The following is a 16437-nucleotide window of genomic DNA, read 5'->3' as shown; positions in this document are numbered from 1 at the left end:
ATTCTCTAGGTAGACTGCGATTTGAGTACTTTATGGGCTGTTATGTCAAGGACTTGTGTCAGACTGGATGCTTACACAATGCCTACAGGAAAATTATTGTCACAAACAAAACTAGGTTTTCTTATGTACTTTAAGAGTAAGTAAGCGTAGGAAAAAATATATGACAGCGTTTCTAATTGCCTTGTATTTTTTAGAAGCAGAATGTGCCTTCATTTTTATTTGCCAGGAGAGTGTATCTTTGAATAGAGATAATATACTTCATTTGTTTTTGAAAATGGGCGATGCCCGTTCCTCACTTTTGGACTATGCATTCTGATGTTTCCCAGCTTGAATTTCACATTGTTATTAATTGCTGTATTAAGCAATAATATGCCTTTAAGTTACAAAAGTTTAAATATACATTGTTCTTAAAAGACAAACATTTGTTGACCGTTCTGTGTAGCATACACATAGGTTTTTAGTCTCTCTCTCTCTCTCTCTCTCTCTCTCTGAAGGGATCCTCATCTCCAAAATGCCTGTGGAGTACAACGTCTTACTCCACGATGGAAGTATAGCACCCCTCACCTTCTCTGCCGGTCATCACCGATCCACCCTTCTGGAAAATTTGGCTCCATTCACACAGTATGCGATAAGGATACAAGCATGCCAAAACGGTGAAAGTCTTTCAGACACTTGTCCTAGGCTTTTCTATGACAGTGTTTTGTTTTAAAAAGTTCCGTGAAGAAGGAATAGATTCTCAATCCAAATACAAAGACTAACATTTCCTTTCTATTTATACTGGACTGTTTACCCAGAAAAATCAGAGCCTGGCACTGAGTGAAGCATTATGCATTTCTGCACATTAAATCATGAATATTTAAATATATTAAAATGGTAGTATTGCAAAGTCTTGTTTTAAAAGGCCCTTAAAAAAAAAAAAAAAAACTAGACCTAGATCACACAAAGGAATTATTGGTAATATAAGACAAAATCAGTATTACAAAATCTTCATAGAAAATGTAGTCACCTTGGTTCTGCTTAAGTTTTATTCAAGGCAGGGATAGAGGGAGGGAGACAATATTTAGAAGCCAGGTTATACTCAAATAAATCGTACGTATTTTAAAGTACTCCCCCGAGCCCTACAGCTCATGTACATAAACTGTCACCTTGAGTTTCATGGTTTAGCCTAGTGGTTAGCGCAGTCATCTTCGGGAAGAGCCTCTTTCGCTCCCTTCATTCCTCCAAATCTTGTATAATATCCAGTTGTTAAGAAAAGCTGTAACTCATATTAGTATAGAGAGCAAGTTACTTCACCTTAGGTCAAAGAAATTTACCAATCATATTCAACATGTGGTTGGAACTCCTGTGTTACATGTTACATGTCATACTCATACAGATGAATATGAGTTCCCATAGAGTTGGTTAGGGATGGGGGCCTGTGGTTTTGCTCTGCTTCATTCTGAAACTGAGAGTCAGTTTGCCCACTGCTCTCTGTGAACCGGACAAGCCATTTTAGTTTGAAGGGTATTGTGCTCCCTGATCCAGTCTTCAGCTAACCATGGAAATAGCTTTAAATTAAGGTTCTCTTGACTTAAATGTAACATCAACTTCTGCATCTCTATGTCTCTCAAGGTATGCTATGAAGATACAATATCCTTCAGCTTAATTGTTTCTGCATGTTGATAGGTGGTCGTTGTTTTAAAATATTGGCAAAAAAATATAGTTAGGGCATATAAGATCTCTCTCTCACACACACACACACACACACACACACACACACACACACACACACACACACTTGACAAACTCAAGCACGTTATCACTTTCTTGCTCGAATGACTGCAATAAAATGAGAAAACTCTGTTCAGACATGCATATGCTTTATTGTCTATGCCTGTACAAATATGTGTGGTTCATTAATGGAGTTTCCAACAATGATGCCCAATTTAAACATTCAAATTCTGTAGAGATAGACAGTATTAGTCTAAAATGTGTATAGATGTATCTACAAAAGTTCGGATAAAATGACTTTCGTGATATCTTTCCTTTTCTGTACGCATCTGTAACTCTCTGCCTGTCAGATTGCTAAAGCTCTCAATTTTTGTTTCAAGGAAGCTGCGGAGCTAGCAGCAGGACGTTTGCCAAGACATCCGAAACAGCCCCGATGGATCTAAATTCGCCTGTTCTTAAGGCTCTGGGATCAGCTCGCATCGAGGTTAGATGGACACCACCCAACAGACCAAATGGAGTCGTCACCAACTACTTTATTCACAGGTAACATTGCCCGTTACTGTTATTTTTAATTATTTAAGAATGCGCACCATTCCGGGACTGTGGAATCGAATGCATTTTCTGTTTCTATAAGGGAATGGGCGGCAATCCATGATTTTTGGAGCACGTACTGGGGACTGAACGTGGTAGTGGAAACATTTACACATTATCCAAGGAAAAGAGTCAGAGCGACTGCATGCCGCGTTTGTTCGAGCCCTGTCCGAGACGCGACCTCGCCACTGCTAAGCCCCGCCTTTAATGAAGCGGCAGGGCGGGCGCTAGAGGGGCGCTAACCAGGCGGGCATCGTGGTTCCAGAGGAAGCGCCGGGTCTGGGGCGAGCGTTCTCACGTCTTCCATCACCTGTTACGTAGCGATGGGAAGGGCTTTTTCTCACCCTCGAAAGACGGTGCTCTCCATATGGACGAACAGCGGCTCGGTTCCGCGGTTCCCTTCTGTTCCAGTGACTTTCCAGACAGCTGGCTGATGGTGTCAACACGGCTTCTTTTCTCCAGGATGTGCGGAATTTATTACGTGTAACCACCTCAAATGGAGGAAAAGGGGGAAAGAGAAAGGGGAAGGGGAGGGAGGGGGAGGGACAGAGAAAGAGCCGCCATGGGCATTTTGGTTTGCAGGGCGTTGCGCTCCCTGAGCCAGTCTTCGCCCGGTCAGCGAGCACATAGCTTTAAATTGATGTTTTCTTTAAATACGTAATGCATAAAGGGGAAGAAGAGAAGGATGAGAAGGAGGGAAGGGAGAAGGGAGAAAGAGAAAGAGAACGAGAGACAGGCACTTTGAAGGAGAGGGAGGAAGAGACCGAGAGGAAGGAAAGAAAGGGAAACAGAGTCAGGGCAGCAAAGACTATCGGCTGAGAGCTTGCCGTCTGTCTTAATTCGTTCAAGCTGCTGTAACAGAAATAGCATAAACTGGGCTGGCTCAGAAACAACGTAAGTTTGTTTCTCACAGCTCTACAGGTTAGGAAGTCCAAAGTCAAGGTGCTGGCAGATTCGGTGTCCAGTGAGAGCCCACCTCCGGGGTCATCGGGGGCTATCCTTCCACTGTGTCCTGGCCCGGTGGGAGCAGCTAAGGGGCTCTGTGCGATCTGATCACTCTTCAAAGGCCCCACCTCCTCGTAACATCACCCTGGGGTTAGGGGGTCCACATATGGGGGGGAAAGGGTGGGCACAAACATTCAGACCATAGCATTATCTAAGGCAGAGGAGACACGATGGCAGACGATACAGTAGACATAAGGATTTGCAGGCTGAAAACCCCACTACCAAAGCAGTGCATTGCGTCAGGCATGTGGAGCTCAGCTCATTTCTTCTCAGCTCCTCGCCCCCACTGCAGCATCCTTTGTTGGTCTCTCCAGCGGCCTCGTGCCTTCCTTCATGTGGCCCTACGCCCCGGACACGACGTGAAACAGCGTAGGCTCCTCTTGCAACTCCAGATATGGAAACCCTGTGATTCAGAGCAGTGTTCAGTGGTGAGCCAAGGGTTTGTAGGAAAATTAGGAAAGGAGAAAGTATCATTGCATTTCTGGTTACGTAGATGGCACTGCCGAAAATGAGCAAGCCAAATTTCTTCTCCGCAAACATTAATTTGAAGAATAGCATTTCTGATTTCAAATACATGTGAACGTGTAAAAATGGCTAATGCGAATCTACATTTTGCGCTCAGCACATCCGGGCAGGCTCTAAAATGCCCATCCTCTTGGAATAGTTTTCTTTCATCTACTTAATGCTAATTGTATGAGAAAAGCACATCCAATTTCTATTCTGAATAAAGGGAAGTAAAGTATCTGTTACAGACCAGGACGTGGCTTCACTCTGTTGGTTTTGTAAATAAAGCTCATGATTACAGTGACTATTCCATGGCAACTATAGAGAGGAAAAACAGGAAATATAATGCAGAAAGCCCGCTTCAATGAAAAATACTGTAAATTGAATTTGACAGCATTTGATGGCATTTGATTATTCTAGTCACAGCCAAACAATGATATAAAGAGTAATATGAAACAGAATGTGTTACTGCCTCGCAGACTCAGAAGCAATAAACCTTCCTCCAATGTGACACAATCACTTCACAATCATAATTGTGGCCTGTTTGATACCTCTGAGTACAGCAGAAGGGCACTGACTGACATAGACACATTTTGTTTTTTATTTAAAGTGAAATGAAAATGGCTCACTGGGGCTCCAGATACAATCATTATATTCACCTACATAGGCATGAATCACTTGGCCGTTATTTCAGCTGAAGTTTAAATGTGCTTAGACAACAACAATATCAAATTTTTCTTAGATAGCTGCAAAAAAAAAAAAATCGGAAATTTGTAAGGACAGAAATAGAAGGTAGACACATAGTTCTTTTTGATTCTGGGACTGCAGAGAGCCCCTCGTGCCATTACAGCCACAGCCCGCAGTAGTTCTGGGAAGGTTATGGTCTGTAATTTCTGCTTCATCATTTGCCTTCTCTTTCTTCTATCACTCCCAAAGGAAATGCATTTAGCTCACACCAAAAACGGGGTTCGGCCTCTGCAGATGTTTCCATGAAATTGCAGGAAGCCAACTTGCCAGTCTCATCCTGGAAATGCTTGTCACTCCGCTCTCTTCAGCGCCCCCAGATCATTTCCCCTCAGCCATCCCCTTCTATTGTTAATGATATCCTATGAAAAAAGTGTCTGCTTCAGTAAGGAGAGGAGATGTTTATGAGTCTAAAAATCAAAACGAAACAATAACCCAGTAAAGACAAGACTATTAACGTGATCGCTTCTGTTAGTTTACCTGTTAATTTGATATAGCCGTCCTTCCTTATATGAGGGGACACATTCCAAGACGCCCCCAGTGGATGCCTGAAACTGCAGATGATCCCAACCCCTAGATGTATTTTTTTTTTCCTATACATGTATATCCATGATAAAGTTTAATTTGTAAATTAGGCCCAGTGAGAGACTGTCAACAATAGCTAATAATAAAACAGACAATTATAACAACATACTGTAATAAAAGTTACATGAACAGGCTTTCTCTCGATCTCCCTGTCAAAACACCTTACGGTCCTGCACTCACCTTTTCATTTAGACGAAGCACTGTAAGGCTTCTCTTGGCTTTATCGGAATTGCCAGCATCGCTACTCATGCACATTCGGGCCATTATGAAGCAAAATACGGGTGACTCGAGCACACGCACTGTGATACTACGACAGTCAATTCGAGAACCTAGAAGGCTACTACGTGACCGATGGGCCGAGAGTAGATAACGGAGGACAAAGCGACGATTCACATCCTGGACAGGACGGAGCGGGCCGGCACAAGATTTCATCACACCACTCAGAACGGCGCACAATTTAAAACTCGTGAATTGTTTATTTCTGGAATGTTTCATTGAATATTTTTAGACCGCGGTTGGCCTCAGGGGACCGCTGGTAACTGAAAACCACGGACAGCGAAACCGTGGGTAACAGGGACTACTGTAATTTTTTCAGGCTGCTTTGTTGATTGTGTGTGCGAGTTACAAAAGAGAAGATTTCCTGTGATGGGGACGTTTAGTGCTCTGCAGACTGTTTGCCGACGGGCCGCAGACAGGGCTGGCTTGGGCACTCCCCTTCTCTTCACGGTCGCTCTGGTTTTTGTACACAAAGCTTCTTCAGCATGTCTCCGGCATCCTCTGTCTATAACCTTGTAAATAGCAAAATCCATCCACAAAACCTAAGTACCGTATGCAGAATATACCAAACTCTTTTCCCGAGGAGACTTGTTTAGAAAATAACTGCTGGCCGAGGCACACGGGACGATTCACACGAACGTGCTTTTCTAAGCGCTGGGAAACCAAGACATTCATGTCACTTTCTTTCCTGCAATATCAGCTTTATTTTCGTGGTCTAGAACCAGCCTCTCTGAGCTGGGCCTGTTAATCACGAAAAAGTCTTAAATGAGGTTAAGTCTTCAGACGTTTCAAAGGTCTCTGAAGTCCCTCCCCCAGCACCAGAGAGCTGGACGGTTCAACCTTCACAAAGCATTTTGCAATCACTTGTGTTTCCCTTCACACTGCCATCAGCCTGCGTCGGCATCTCCACTTCTTCTCCAGTGCTCTGCTGGGACGACCTCTCCAATGTGTGACTGCCTGCTGTCACTCCCTTTCAGTGCCGCCTTTATACACCTGACGGATTTGCCTTCCTAAATACAGCTTTGGACATTAGTTCTATGACAACTTTATTTGCATCGTGTATTATATTTTACCCAGTGGTTTTTCATGGGCATTATTTGATTTGATTCTTACAGAAGTTCTAGGATATCATCTCATTCTGTCCTCTCGTATTATTTAAGGTAATTAACTCCAGTTTACAAAGTGACACAGAAACTAGGGAACACAGGTAAATTTGCCGGAGGTCATTTAATTAAGTGACAGGGCCAGAATCAGCAACCTCCCTCTCCTAACTACCAGTGTTTTCGGCTATTTATTTAAATTTGGAATATTCTTAATCTTATTCTTGAGGTGATGGTGGCAGTTTTATAATCTTAAATTGTTAGGGAAAATGCATTGAGTTAATAGGATTTTGTTCTAATCGCTTTTGATGATAAACACTGAGAATTTCTGGCAGAGAATAAGGGGTAGGGAGCTCTTTAAAAGGTTATGCTCCATTAAGATAATATAAATAGGAATGCCTTTTAAAATATATAGTTCCCAGTTTTAACACTTTTGTTTTCTTTGTAGTGCTAAGCAATATTAAATTAACTCTAGTTGGAAAAGTTGAAAAAATGAGCGTAGGCATAAAATAACCATTTGGCTATTTGGAGGGGATGGAAATTGTGACTTTCTTCAATATAGACTGTTTAAGAGGAAACACTTCCAGTTAAATGAACAGTTGAAGCCTAAATTTTAAATAAATGAAGAATAATTGTAGTCCACTCAAACTCCTGCACTCAGAGTTTATTCAGACCTAAAGATATTCTGGTTTTTAATACCACAGATGGAATATTTACCTCACAGTAATATTAATTTATTAATATTCTGTAGTGATAAGAAGTACTTAACCAGTCTGCATCCTTTTATTGTTTTGGTGAATAAAACTCGAGGCTAACATAATGCTTAATCTTCTACATAGTATAGTTTTTTAAAAATTCACACTTTCAGGCCATATTTTTTTAATGTCAGTTTTATGACAACCGTGGCTACACCTCATTGTGGGAATTCATGAGACTTTAATAAAAAATTAATTGAATTGTCATAGAAAGGTTGAAGCCAGACAAAATAGAAAATTTTATTTCCCCATAGAAGTTCATGTAAGTTTGCCATATCATGTCGCTAGCAAACACCTCTGAAAAAATTCAATGAGAGGAGACCTTGGTTGTGAGCCCTGTGGTCGTCATTCCAATGACATACATGGTACCTGGTATCTGCAGCAGTACAATGGCCAAACCCTGCAAACCCACACTGCGTGCAGAATCTGGCCTGTACATGGTAGCGAGGAACAGCAAGGTGGCTTTCCATGGTAATTGCAGGTCACTGAGTGGCATCCAGGAAGCTCTGTGGCCTCCAGCAGGACGTTTGTCATCACTCATACTGAGGTCCTAGTGATTTATCAACTTGAGGATCACCAGAATTCCCAAAGTCAGAGATTTTAACTATCCTTCCTTTTTGTGAAAGATACTGTCATTTACTTTGTCTTAATAACCCTTTCCATTTTGATGGTTAATCTGATATGGCAGTATGTGAATATGCCAGCATATGAAGCGTGTGTTAATTAAATACTCCTAATGGCCTAGAAATACTGATTTATTCATCGGTCTCTCCTCAGTTAGAGAGGAAGCTAAAGAAAGAGAGGTTCATCTCTTGGGTGCATTCTTCCCCAACCCAGAATACTACCCTAACGGGAAAAAAAAGAATTGATAGAGATGAGGCAAAGATACAGAAAAGCAATAAAATTATATGCCATTCACCTGAGACAAAAAATATCGAACACTTGGTTGGACTCGGATGTTGGGGACACAAATAAAACAACCACGATTCCTCAGGAATGTCCCGTTCGGTCCAGTCTGCATATGATTTACACCTAGATGAGCAAATAACTGTCCTGTGCGAAACATCAGATATTTGGGGCCATCTCAACAATTGACAGTTTCATTTCTCTTACTTAGATGTTTAATGCTCTATATATTGAGTACCAACAGAGTATTCATGGGCTCTAGTTTTGATATCAGTAAAACCTAAAGATGGGATGAACCAATCCCCTTCTCAGGTAGTTGAAAAAAATTTTTTGAGCAGACCGCATTTTTCAAGTTTCAGAGAAGACATATAAAAGGAATTTGATTTTTACCCTTTAAAGATCCTAAAGAAAATTCCTGTTATGTGACATGTTATTTTCATTCATTTGCTTTTAGCTCTATTTCTCTACTCAGATGAGAAACTTTTTGGTAAGGGCTTTATGTTTATGCATTTTGACTCCTGGTACAAAGCCCAGTGTACAATAAGTGCTCAATAAAGTTTTGCTGATAAATATAAGAAAAAATGGGCTTTACTTTGAAGAGTTATGGTTTAATCCAAGAGGAGAACATTCAAATAAAGAGACATAAGTAACAGGTGGCAAGTGAATTTGAAATACTTTTAAAAACATCCTGGAAACAAATACCAAACAGCATCGCGCTGGGCAAAAGAAGACGAGAATGCCTGGCTTCTCGCCGTGGCTCCTTATCCGCTGGTGCGCCGGCCTGGGCCCTTCCTTATCCGCTGGTGCATCGGCCTGGGCCCTTCCTTATCCGCTGGTGCATCGGCCTGGGCCCTTCCTTATCCGCTGGTGCATCGGCCTGGGCCCTTCTGCAGGCACAGCCTGTGGCTTCAGGAGCATTCAGGGGCGTCAGCCTCAGTGTGCAAATGCTTTCAAGTCTCTTCTCGTGTCCCCCTGGCCAGAGAGAGTCATATGGCCAAGCTCAGAGTGAGTGTAGGAGCATGTTAGCAAAAGACGTAGACACAGGGAGATTTAAACAGATCGGTACCCTCATTGTAACCCATAGACCATAGAAGGGAAAAGACTCCCAATAATACCGGCTTCTAATAATTGTGTAAAGTGCGGTTTCCATTGTGCAAAAAATAAAACTCTGATCTAACTGCAGGCACACACACACACACACACACACACACACACAGCTTCAGAAAATACACAAAAGTGTTAATAGTACTTACATATGTGCTTCTGTATTTTTATCATTTTAATATTTAGATTTTTTAAAAAAATTTTTGCTTGCTTCCATTTATTGCATGTGTATTTTTTTTTTTTTTTTTTTTTTAGAAAAAATGTCTAGGAGATAAAACAAGAAAATGTGATTATGGGTGATGTTCTACTTTTTAAGGTCAGCTAAATTTGCGTGTGTATACATACACACATATAAATATAACACTACATCTTTAATAGAACATAGTGCCAGACCTCTGGTGTACTTATTCCTCCATCTGGTCTTCATTATGACACCAGGAAGAGACAGTTGAAAAATCAAGCTGATAGCAAAATCTTCTAGAAAGCGATTCCTTACTCTCTCGGCAAACCTGGCTCTGACGCGTGCAGCTGTTCCTGATTGTCACCTTGGTTTCCTTTCAGGCGTCCCGCGGGCGTTGAGAAGGGGTCCCTTGTGTTCGTCTGGTCAGAAGGAGCCCTTGAATTTACCGATGCTGCGGACGCTCTGAGACCCTTCACACTCTACGAATACCAGGTCAGAGCCCGTAATGCCAGGGGCACCGTGGAGAGTCCATGGTCATCAGCACGGACTCTGGAAGCCCCACCCCAAGATTTGCCAGCACCTTGGGCGCAGGCCACTGGCCCGCATTCAGTCATGCTGAACTGGACAAGGCCGGAGTCACCAAATGGCCTTATCTCCCTGTACCACGTGGTCTACCAAGAGCCATCAGACGACCCGACCTATAACGTCTCTACTGTGCGTGCTTTCACAGTAATGGTGAGTACTTAGATGCTCTGAATATGGTGAAATTCATTTTTTATCCAGCTTACCATTTTTCTTCACTTCGGGGTTGAATAATGAAAATCTTTCATGTGTGAGAAGAAGCACCACAGTCTTTGGGATAAGATACTGAGTATAAGGGATATTGGAAGCCAGTTTGCAGATCACGGTTAATTTGCATTACCTCAAGCAAATAAGTAAATTTCTCTTTATCTGATTTCCAAACCCATGAAATGGGAAGATTAAAGGTGTTCCTCTATATCTCATGGGTATGAAGCTCGGACAAACTGAGACAGAAATTTAATTTTGTTCTTTCTCAAAGAGCCAGTTGTATCACATATCAGTATCTAGGTGATATAATTCATATAATCCCTGGATGAATATAGGGATTATGTGAATGAAACAATATCTAGAGGTATAGAAATAAATATCTCTAGATACAGTATGCAATGTGGTTGGCTCTTTGAGGAAGAAGGAAATGAAATTTCTAGATATCTAGGTGTATAGATATGGATATGAATATTACATGCACTATAATTTAGTGGCGATGTTTCTGGGTTGGCCCCCGTCTGGCCCAAAACACAGCTTAATTCAGTTCACCTGGTATCTCCCGAGAGCTCTGTTTCTGCCTGCGATCGCCTGGTGTTCCATGAGAGACACAGAAACGGGATGGTCCTGGTATCAGGGAGCTCTTTTATAATATAGCAGGGACGAGAACTGCACATAAGAAAAAGTAGGAGCGGTAGTGGATTCCAGCCTCTAGTGTTCCTCACACTGGGATTCAGATCCCATACTCACTACCTACTAGTCGTAAACCACATTGCAAGAGAGAATAATGCCGTAAACCAAAATGGTTAGGCAAAAAAAAATGCCCTGAGAAATCAGCAGCAAGCCTTCAGATGAAGAGAGGACGAAACCTTGTGGTCTTAGGCGTTAAGTCCATATAGTTTTCAAAATATGCCACAATCTTAATATGAAAACTCCTCCTAAAAAGAAAAAAAAAATGAACAGTATAAAGCATTATTTTCAAAGATCAAATCCTGTTTCTGTGCTTCCAGTTTAGGCAGCTCAATTTACATGAAGCTTATCTTATAGAATATAACATCAAAATATCTAAATAATACTGGGCAAATATATTTTAATGAAACTCCAGAAGAATCTTTGTAAATGAATAGTTTTAAACATCATGTTTTCTCACGGTCCTTATGTTTCATTCTCTCATATGACCAAATAAGCAACATGTGAATGAAGGGATGACATTTTTAAAATATTTCAGAATCAGTACTTTACTTTTCATTTGACATTTAATTATCTTTGTATATCAAGGTCCTTCATGTTACATCTTCTAAACCCTTCATTATATAAGCATTAGAAGCAGTGTTCTTAAGTGTAGAAGATCTATTTTAGTTGATATGTGATTCTTGAGGACATATATTACTTATCATGTCCTTGGAATTTATGTTCTAAACCTCTACCCTGAAAGTAAAAACTAAAAGTAAAACTACTTGACGAGAACTTTCGGAATGAGGCAGCTTCCTTCAGACACATTTTATTGAAGGCATTGATGTTGCAGTGTTTAAAACCTGATCTTTTAAAATGTGATTTTCAGGGTTCTGAGCCTAAACATTGAATCTTCCGAAACAGTTTCATGGCATTTCCCGTGTGGAATAGTCTCTGAGTCACCCCTTCATAGCCGTTTCACTTTGCAACACGAGACGCAAAGTATCTGATGACCTCTGTTTTATTTAATCTGCTAGGTTCTGTTTTCATTACACTAAATAGTTTCTGGAAAAGAGAAGGCCTGTGGCTCCACGCTTTAAGCGTCATAGGGCCCTTTGCCCATGGGCCCTACATGCTGACAGTCCTGTATCGCTGCCATGTTCCATTTTTCTAAAGATTAATCCTTGCAGTGCTCAAGAGAGAAGCTATGATAATCAGGAAACTATAATGTTTCTGCTTACTGTTTGAGTTTAAGTGTGTGCATGTGCGTGTATGTGTTCATGTGTTCAAAGTGGCCTCCAAAATCTATCTTTTGCCCTGAGAATCCCAAGAGAAGACTTTATTGGGTTCATCAGGAAAGTCCCATCTGAGGTTTTTAAGTAATCAAGGACATCTTCCACAGAGCAGTAGGGCTAGTGTCTAGGAATTCTGTTCACTAGGCCAAGTTTCCATGGCAGGAGGCCACTCTGACTCGTTATGGACTGACAACTTTGAAGGAAGTAATCAGAAAAATAAACGATTGTCTTCGAATTTCATCCATTCCTACATCCACTGTCTTGGGGATGTAGGAATGGATGAAATTCGAAGATGAAAAATGGATGAAATTAAGATCAGCTAAATTTGCGTGTGTGTGTACATACACACACACACACACACACATATAACACTACGTCTTTAATAGGATATAGTGCCAGACCTCTGGTCCACTTATGCTTCCATCTATCCATCTCAGGAGGGAAGTTAACTTAACTCCAGTTCCTCACCATCAGAGAAGGATGTCCCTTTGGTCCTAGGCAATCCCTCCTCCCGTCATTTAAGACCCTCTCTTTCTGTTCATCGCAGCACTGACTTTTCTGGTACAGCGGGTCTTCAGGTCAGAAACAGCTTATTGATGATTCAGTCCAATTTGGCAAATAGTCATTAAGCACTATGTTCAATATGTCAATACTCAATGCTACACTCAAGTTCGTTTGTGAAGTCTAGCATGAGGCTGCCTGCGCAGGCAGAGCGAAGACGGGGTAAGTTGATCGAGTCTCGGGCACAGATTATTACTGCTGGGCACTTCCAGGTTTTAAGTGTCTTTGCTTCTGAGTTTCTGCTGCTCAGGCTATGATGATGCCCTTAAATCTTTCTCCGAGCGCCTTCCCAGCTCTGTTTACTATTTCTCTAATTCCTGTACTGGCTAAACCTCTTCACTGTCTCCTTCCAATTCTGCACCTGCCCTAGGAGATCTTTCAGGTTTTTGTTTCATAGATGACTTTGGCGGAAAACCTCCAGAGCAAAGGAACGATATTTTCGATTAGTAAGACACAGAATTCTTCCCTACACTCTCAGAATGACAATTCAATCCATGGACTTGCAAGAGATACCGCTAAGTCCCCTCATTTCGTCTCTTGTTTCCTGGGATCCCATCTCTGCAGAAGGGACCACCAGTAAGTTGGCCACAGTGTACTGCCATCACTGGCTTGTCCCAGAGTCCTCCCGGAGTTGTTTATAGACAGGTGGACGTTGCTGGGAGAGCCGCATAAAACAGATGCAGTGGATGCATGAGTCCTCCCGATGGTGGCAGCGGATGGAGAACTGGCAGTGGGGGCCCTCCACGGGGGTGGAGAGCATATGTGCTGGCAGGAGCAGCAGCAGCAGCAGCAGCAGCAAAGGCAGCAGGAGAGGAGAAGTGGAAAGAGCGTGGGGTGTAATGTATCACTAGCGTCTCTCCCAACCTCGTGAAAAGCTTCATCTCCTTTTGGGCCTAAGTAGGTTCTTCTGAGGGGAAGACAGAAAGGTCTAGATTCTTAGGGTGTCTTCAGACTAATAACCCGCCACTACGGAAAACCAGCTTGAGGTAGAAACCCGTAACCTCTCTTCCCAGTCAGCTCCGTGATGAATTGTGCAGCTTCGGGAGAGAAACTGTCTTCAGCCTCGCTTGGCATTCAAGAGTTCCACGGTGGTATTTGCCGGGAACGCTCCTGGCGAGGTTGGCGACGCTGCTGCCACCATTTCAGTTTGTTTGCTTTTCCTCACTGGCACCTGCCATCACACTGGCAGGAGTAACTTGGGATTTAAAGGCGAAGGTGGTTTACCTGTTAGTCTGTGCTCTGAGTGTATCCCTGCCTACCCCGCAGGATTATGAAACATCAAGCCCAGATCGCACATTTGCCCGGGAACCTGAAAGATAGATGCTGCTTCTCCTTGTGTGTGGAAACAAGCACATGGGCTGAGGGGCAAGCGCGCTATATGGGCCACGAAACGTTGGCTTCCAATCTGGAAATAAAATCCAGAATTGCAAACTCTAGTTTCTAGATCTCGGTTGCCAAACTCCCTTGCCCAATGTCAAGGAGGAGGCATCCAAAATGTCCTCATGTGGTTGTCTCAGAGTTCTTTACCTTGAAGTAGATATGTGTGTGTTTGGGGAAGGGGTGAGATACTTCATAATTGCCACATTATGGAAAGTTTGTGAGTTAATTGATGAATGAATTTTTTAATTCCATTTTCCTTTTGGCTTAATTTTATGTAAAATATTACTGCTCTTTACATGTGGTCTTAAATTAGTTATAGCTCTTAAAATTTGATGATTCTTAGCCTTTTCTACCCAGATCCACTTGTAAGACAAATGTTTTGGGAGGTCTTGCTATCTAAAAGGACTCCTTGGTGACTGCCTTTCCAAAATGAAGAAAAAAAATGGTAATATAAACAATTACCGTAAATTTATATATCAGTTCTATAAACTGAGCTTTTCACATTTTATAATCTGTGATACCTGTGTCGTTCATTCTTTCTATATAAAAGTTACAACGTATGGGTGGGTAAATGTCACACCAAAAAATGGATACTTTTTGGCACAGCTCATTTTCTTAATTGTAATGATACATTTGGTTTGACATTAACTTTATCCTCTTACTTTTTCTAATAATACCCTATCAGTCACAAATATATATATATATATCGGGGATCTACTTTTTGCTCAGTATTACTGGGGACTGCGCAAAAAGCGGATCCATATACGTCGTCTTGAACCTCGTATAAATACTTCTTCAAAAGAGCGTTTTTTCTCCGCCCACATTATCGAGACAGCTTCATCGGGCCTCCTTTGCTCACTCATCAGTCATCTCTACAGCAGGTCCCATGGTTTTCCCGTCACTTTCAGTGGCACCGATCACCTCAGTTTTGGTCATCAGGACTGATTTTAGTTGTTTAAAAAAATCTCGTCTAAATCCAGTCCAAAGCCTGCCCCGCATTACGGGATCTGCAGCAAGGAAGAGAGGGCGTGTTTCTTTTCCTCACGCTTCAGGTCCTTCTTCTCCTCCTGTCAATTTCCCAGGATCTTGGCAGAACAGATAGAATCGAATAAAAAAGAGAGCAGAGCCTCATTCGTCGATATTGTCCTAAGCCATGTATCATTGCTTTCTGTGGGGCGCATGCCTCACGGGAGTGTCTCTGTGGGTCATGTAGCAGTGCCCGTGGGAAACGCAGTGCTCACTGTCCCTGGTACAGCCAGTACTCTGGCTCATGTCTTGCACCCCAGAGATTTCACCCCACAACCTCTTTAACTTCTGAGCACTCCTGTCTCAAGCAGTCAGCCAACATCAGGTTTTATCAGACTGACACAATTCATTCCTTTCTTGGTATCCACTAGGCATCAAATAAGGAAAATATAGCTTGTCCAGCACGATCTTCTCTACTTGACCTACCCAAGCCAGCCTCACCACTTCAGAATTCGATAAACAAGAAGCGGGGACCAGCTTCTGTGTTAGGCCATGATCTCAAAATCTTGGGATCACATACAAATCTCTGAAGACCTTTCTCCTCCCTAGAGTCTGCGTCAAAATTGCCCTATGAGTCTCTTCATCTCAAGTAGCAAGCCTCCCAAAAAGAATAGAATGCCCATCTCACCCTTTTTGCGGACACCCCCAATTTCTTCATACTGTCCTCTTGTGTATCCCTCATAAGAGGGAGAGAAGTGTGGAGTATCCTCATTCCCTTTCCCAAGTGGTAAAAAGATAACCCAGAAGCCTCTCTACTGAATTCCCTTCTTTAACTTGCTTTGTGTGACCCCGGATCTTATATAGATGGTCTTACATAGCCCTTAAGAGGAAAGTGGCCTTAAAGGTTTAAGGTTGATTGTTTCTTTCTGTAAGTGTTGTGGAGATATATGTCTACCAGTTCCAGTAGAGCTACTCATCACCTATTTTTCTAAGTTGTACTCATTACTACCTCATATATCCCATTATATCCGGTGACATAACTAAACGGACCCATCATCCTTCTAGTTGTTCAAGCCAAGTCATCCCTGAGTCCTGCCTTTCCTTACCTCTAAATCCAGTCCTTCACTAAGTCCTATTGATTCTACTTCTGAAGTATCTCTTGAGTCCTTCTGCAAGAAGGCCACCCTGGGCTCTTTCCACCTGTCATTCCTTGTGCTCAGATGTCCTTGACCTTACACTTTAAATGCCTTCCTTCTTAATTGTTAAGTCTAAACCAAGATGCTACTTATTTCACAAGGCTGTTGCAAAGGCTAAAT

At 42.1% G+C, this 16437-nt stretch overlaps 1 protein-coding gene across 1 annotated transcript in view; it reads left to right on the top strand.

The window, feature by feature from the left end:
- The window catches only part of USH2A (usherin), a gene marked incomplete at its 3' end in the record, with an annotated part of 612524 nt that overhangs the window by 532721 nt on the left and 63366 nt on the right, over positions 1-16437 (top strand). The window contains 3 exon segments of the mRNA XM_011366141.1: positions 495-653; positions 2091-2253; positions 9842-10196. Coding sequence (XP_011364443.1) covers positions 495-653; positions 2091-2253; positions 9842-10196 — 677 coding nt within the window.

The sequence above is a fragment of the Pteropus vampyrus genome, unplaced genomic scaffold (assembly GCF_000151845.1).
Source record: "Pteropus vampyrus isolate Shadow unplaced genomic scaffold, Pvam_2.0 Scaffold121, whole genome shotgun sequence".
NCBI lineage: Eukaryota > Metazoa > Chordata > Mammalia > Chiroptera > Pteropodidae > Pteropus > Pteropus vampyrus.
The sequence above is the reverse complement of the archived record's forward strand: the minus strand, read 5'-3'. Positions and strand labels throughout refer to the sequence as shown.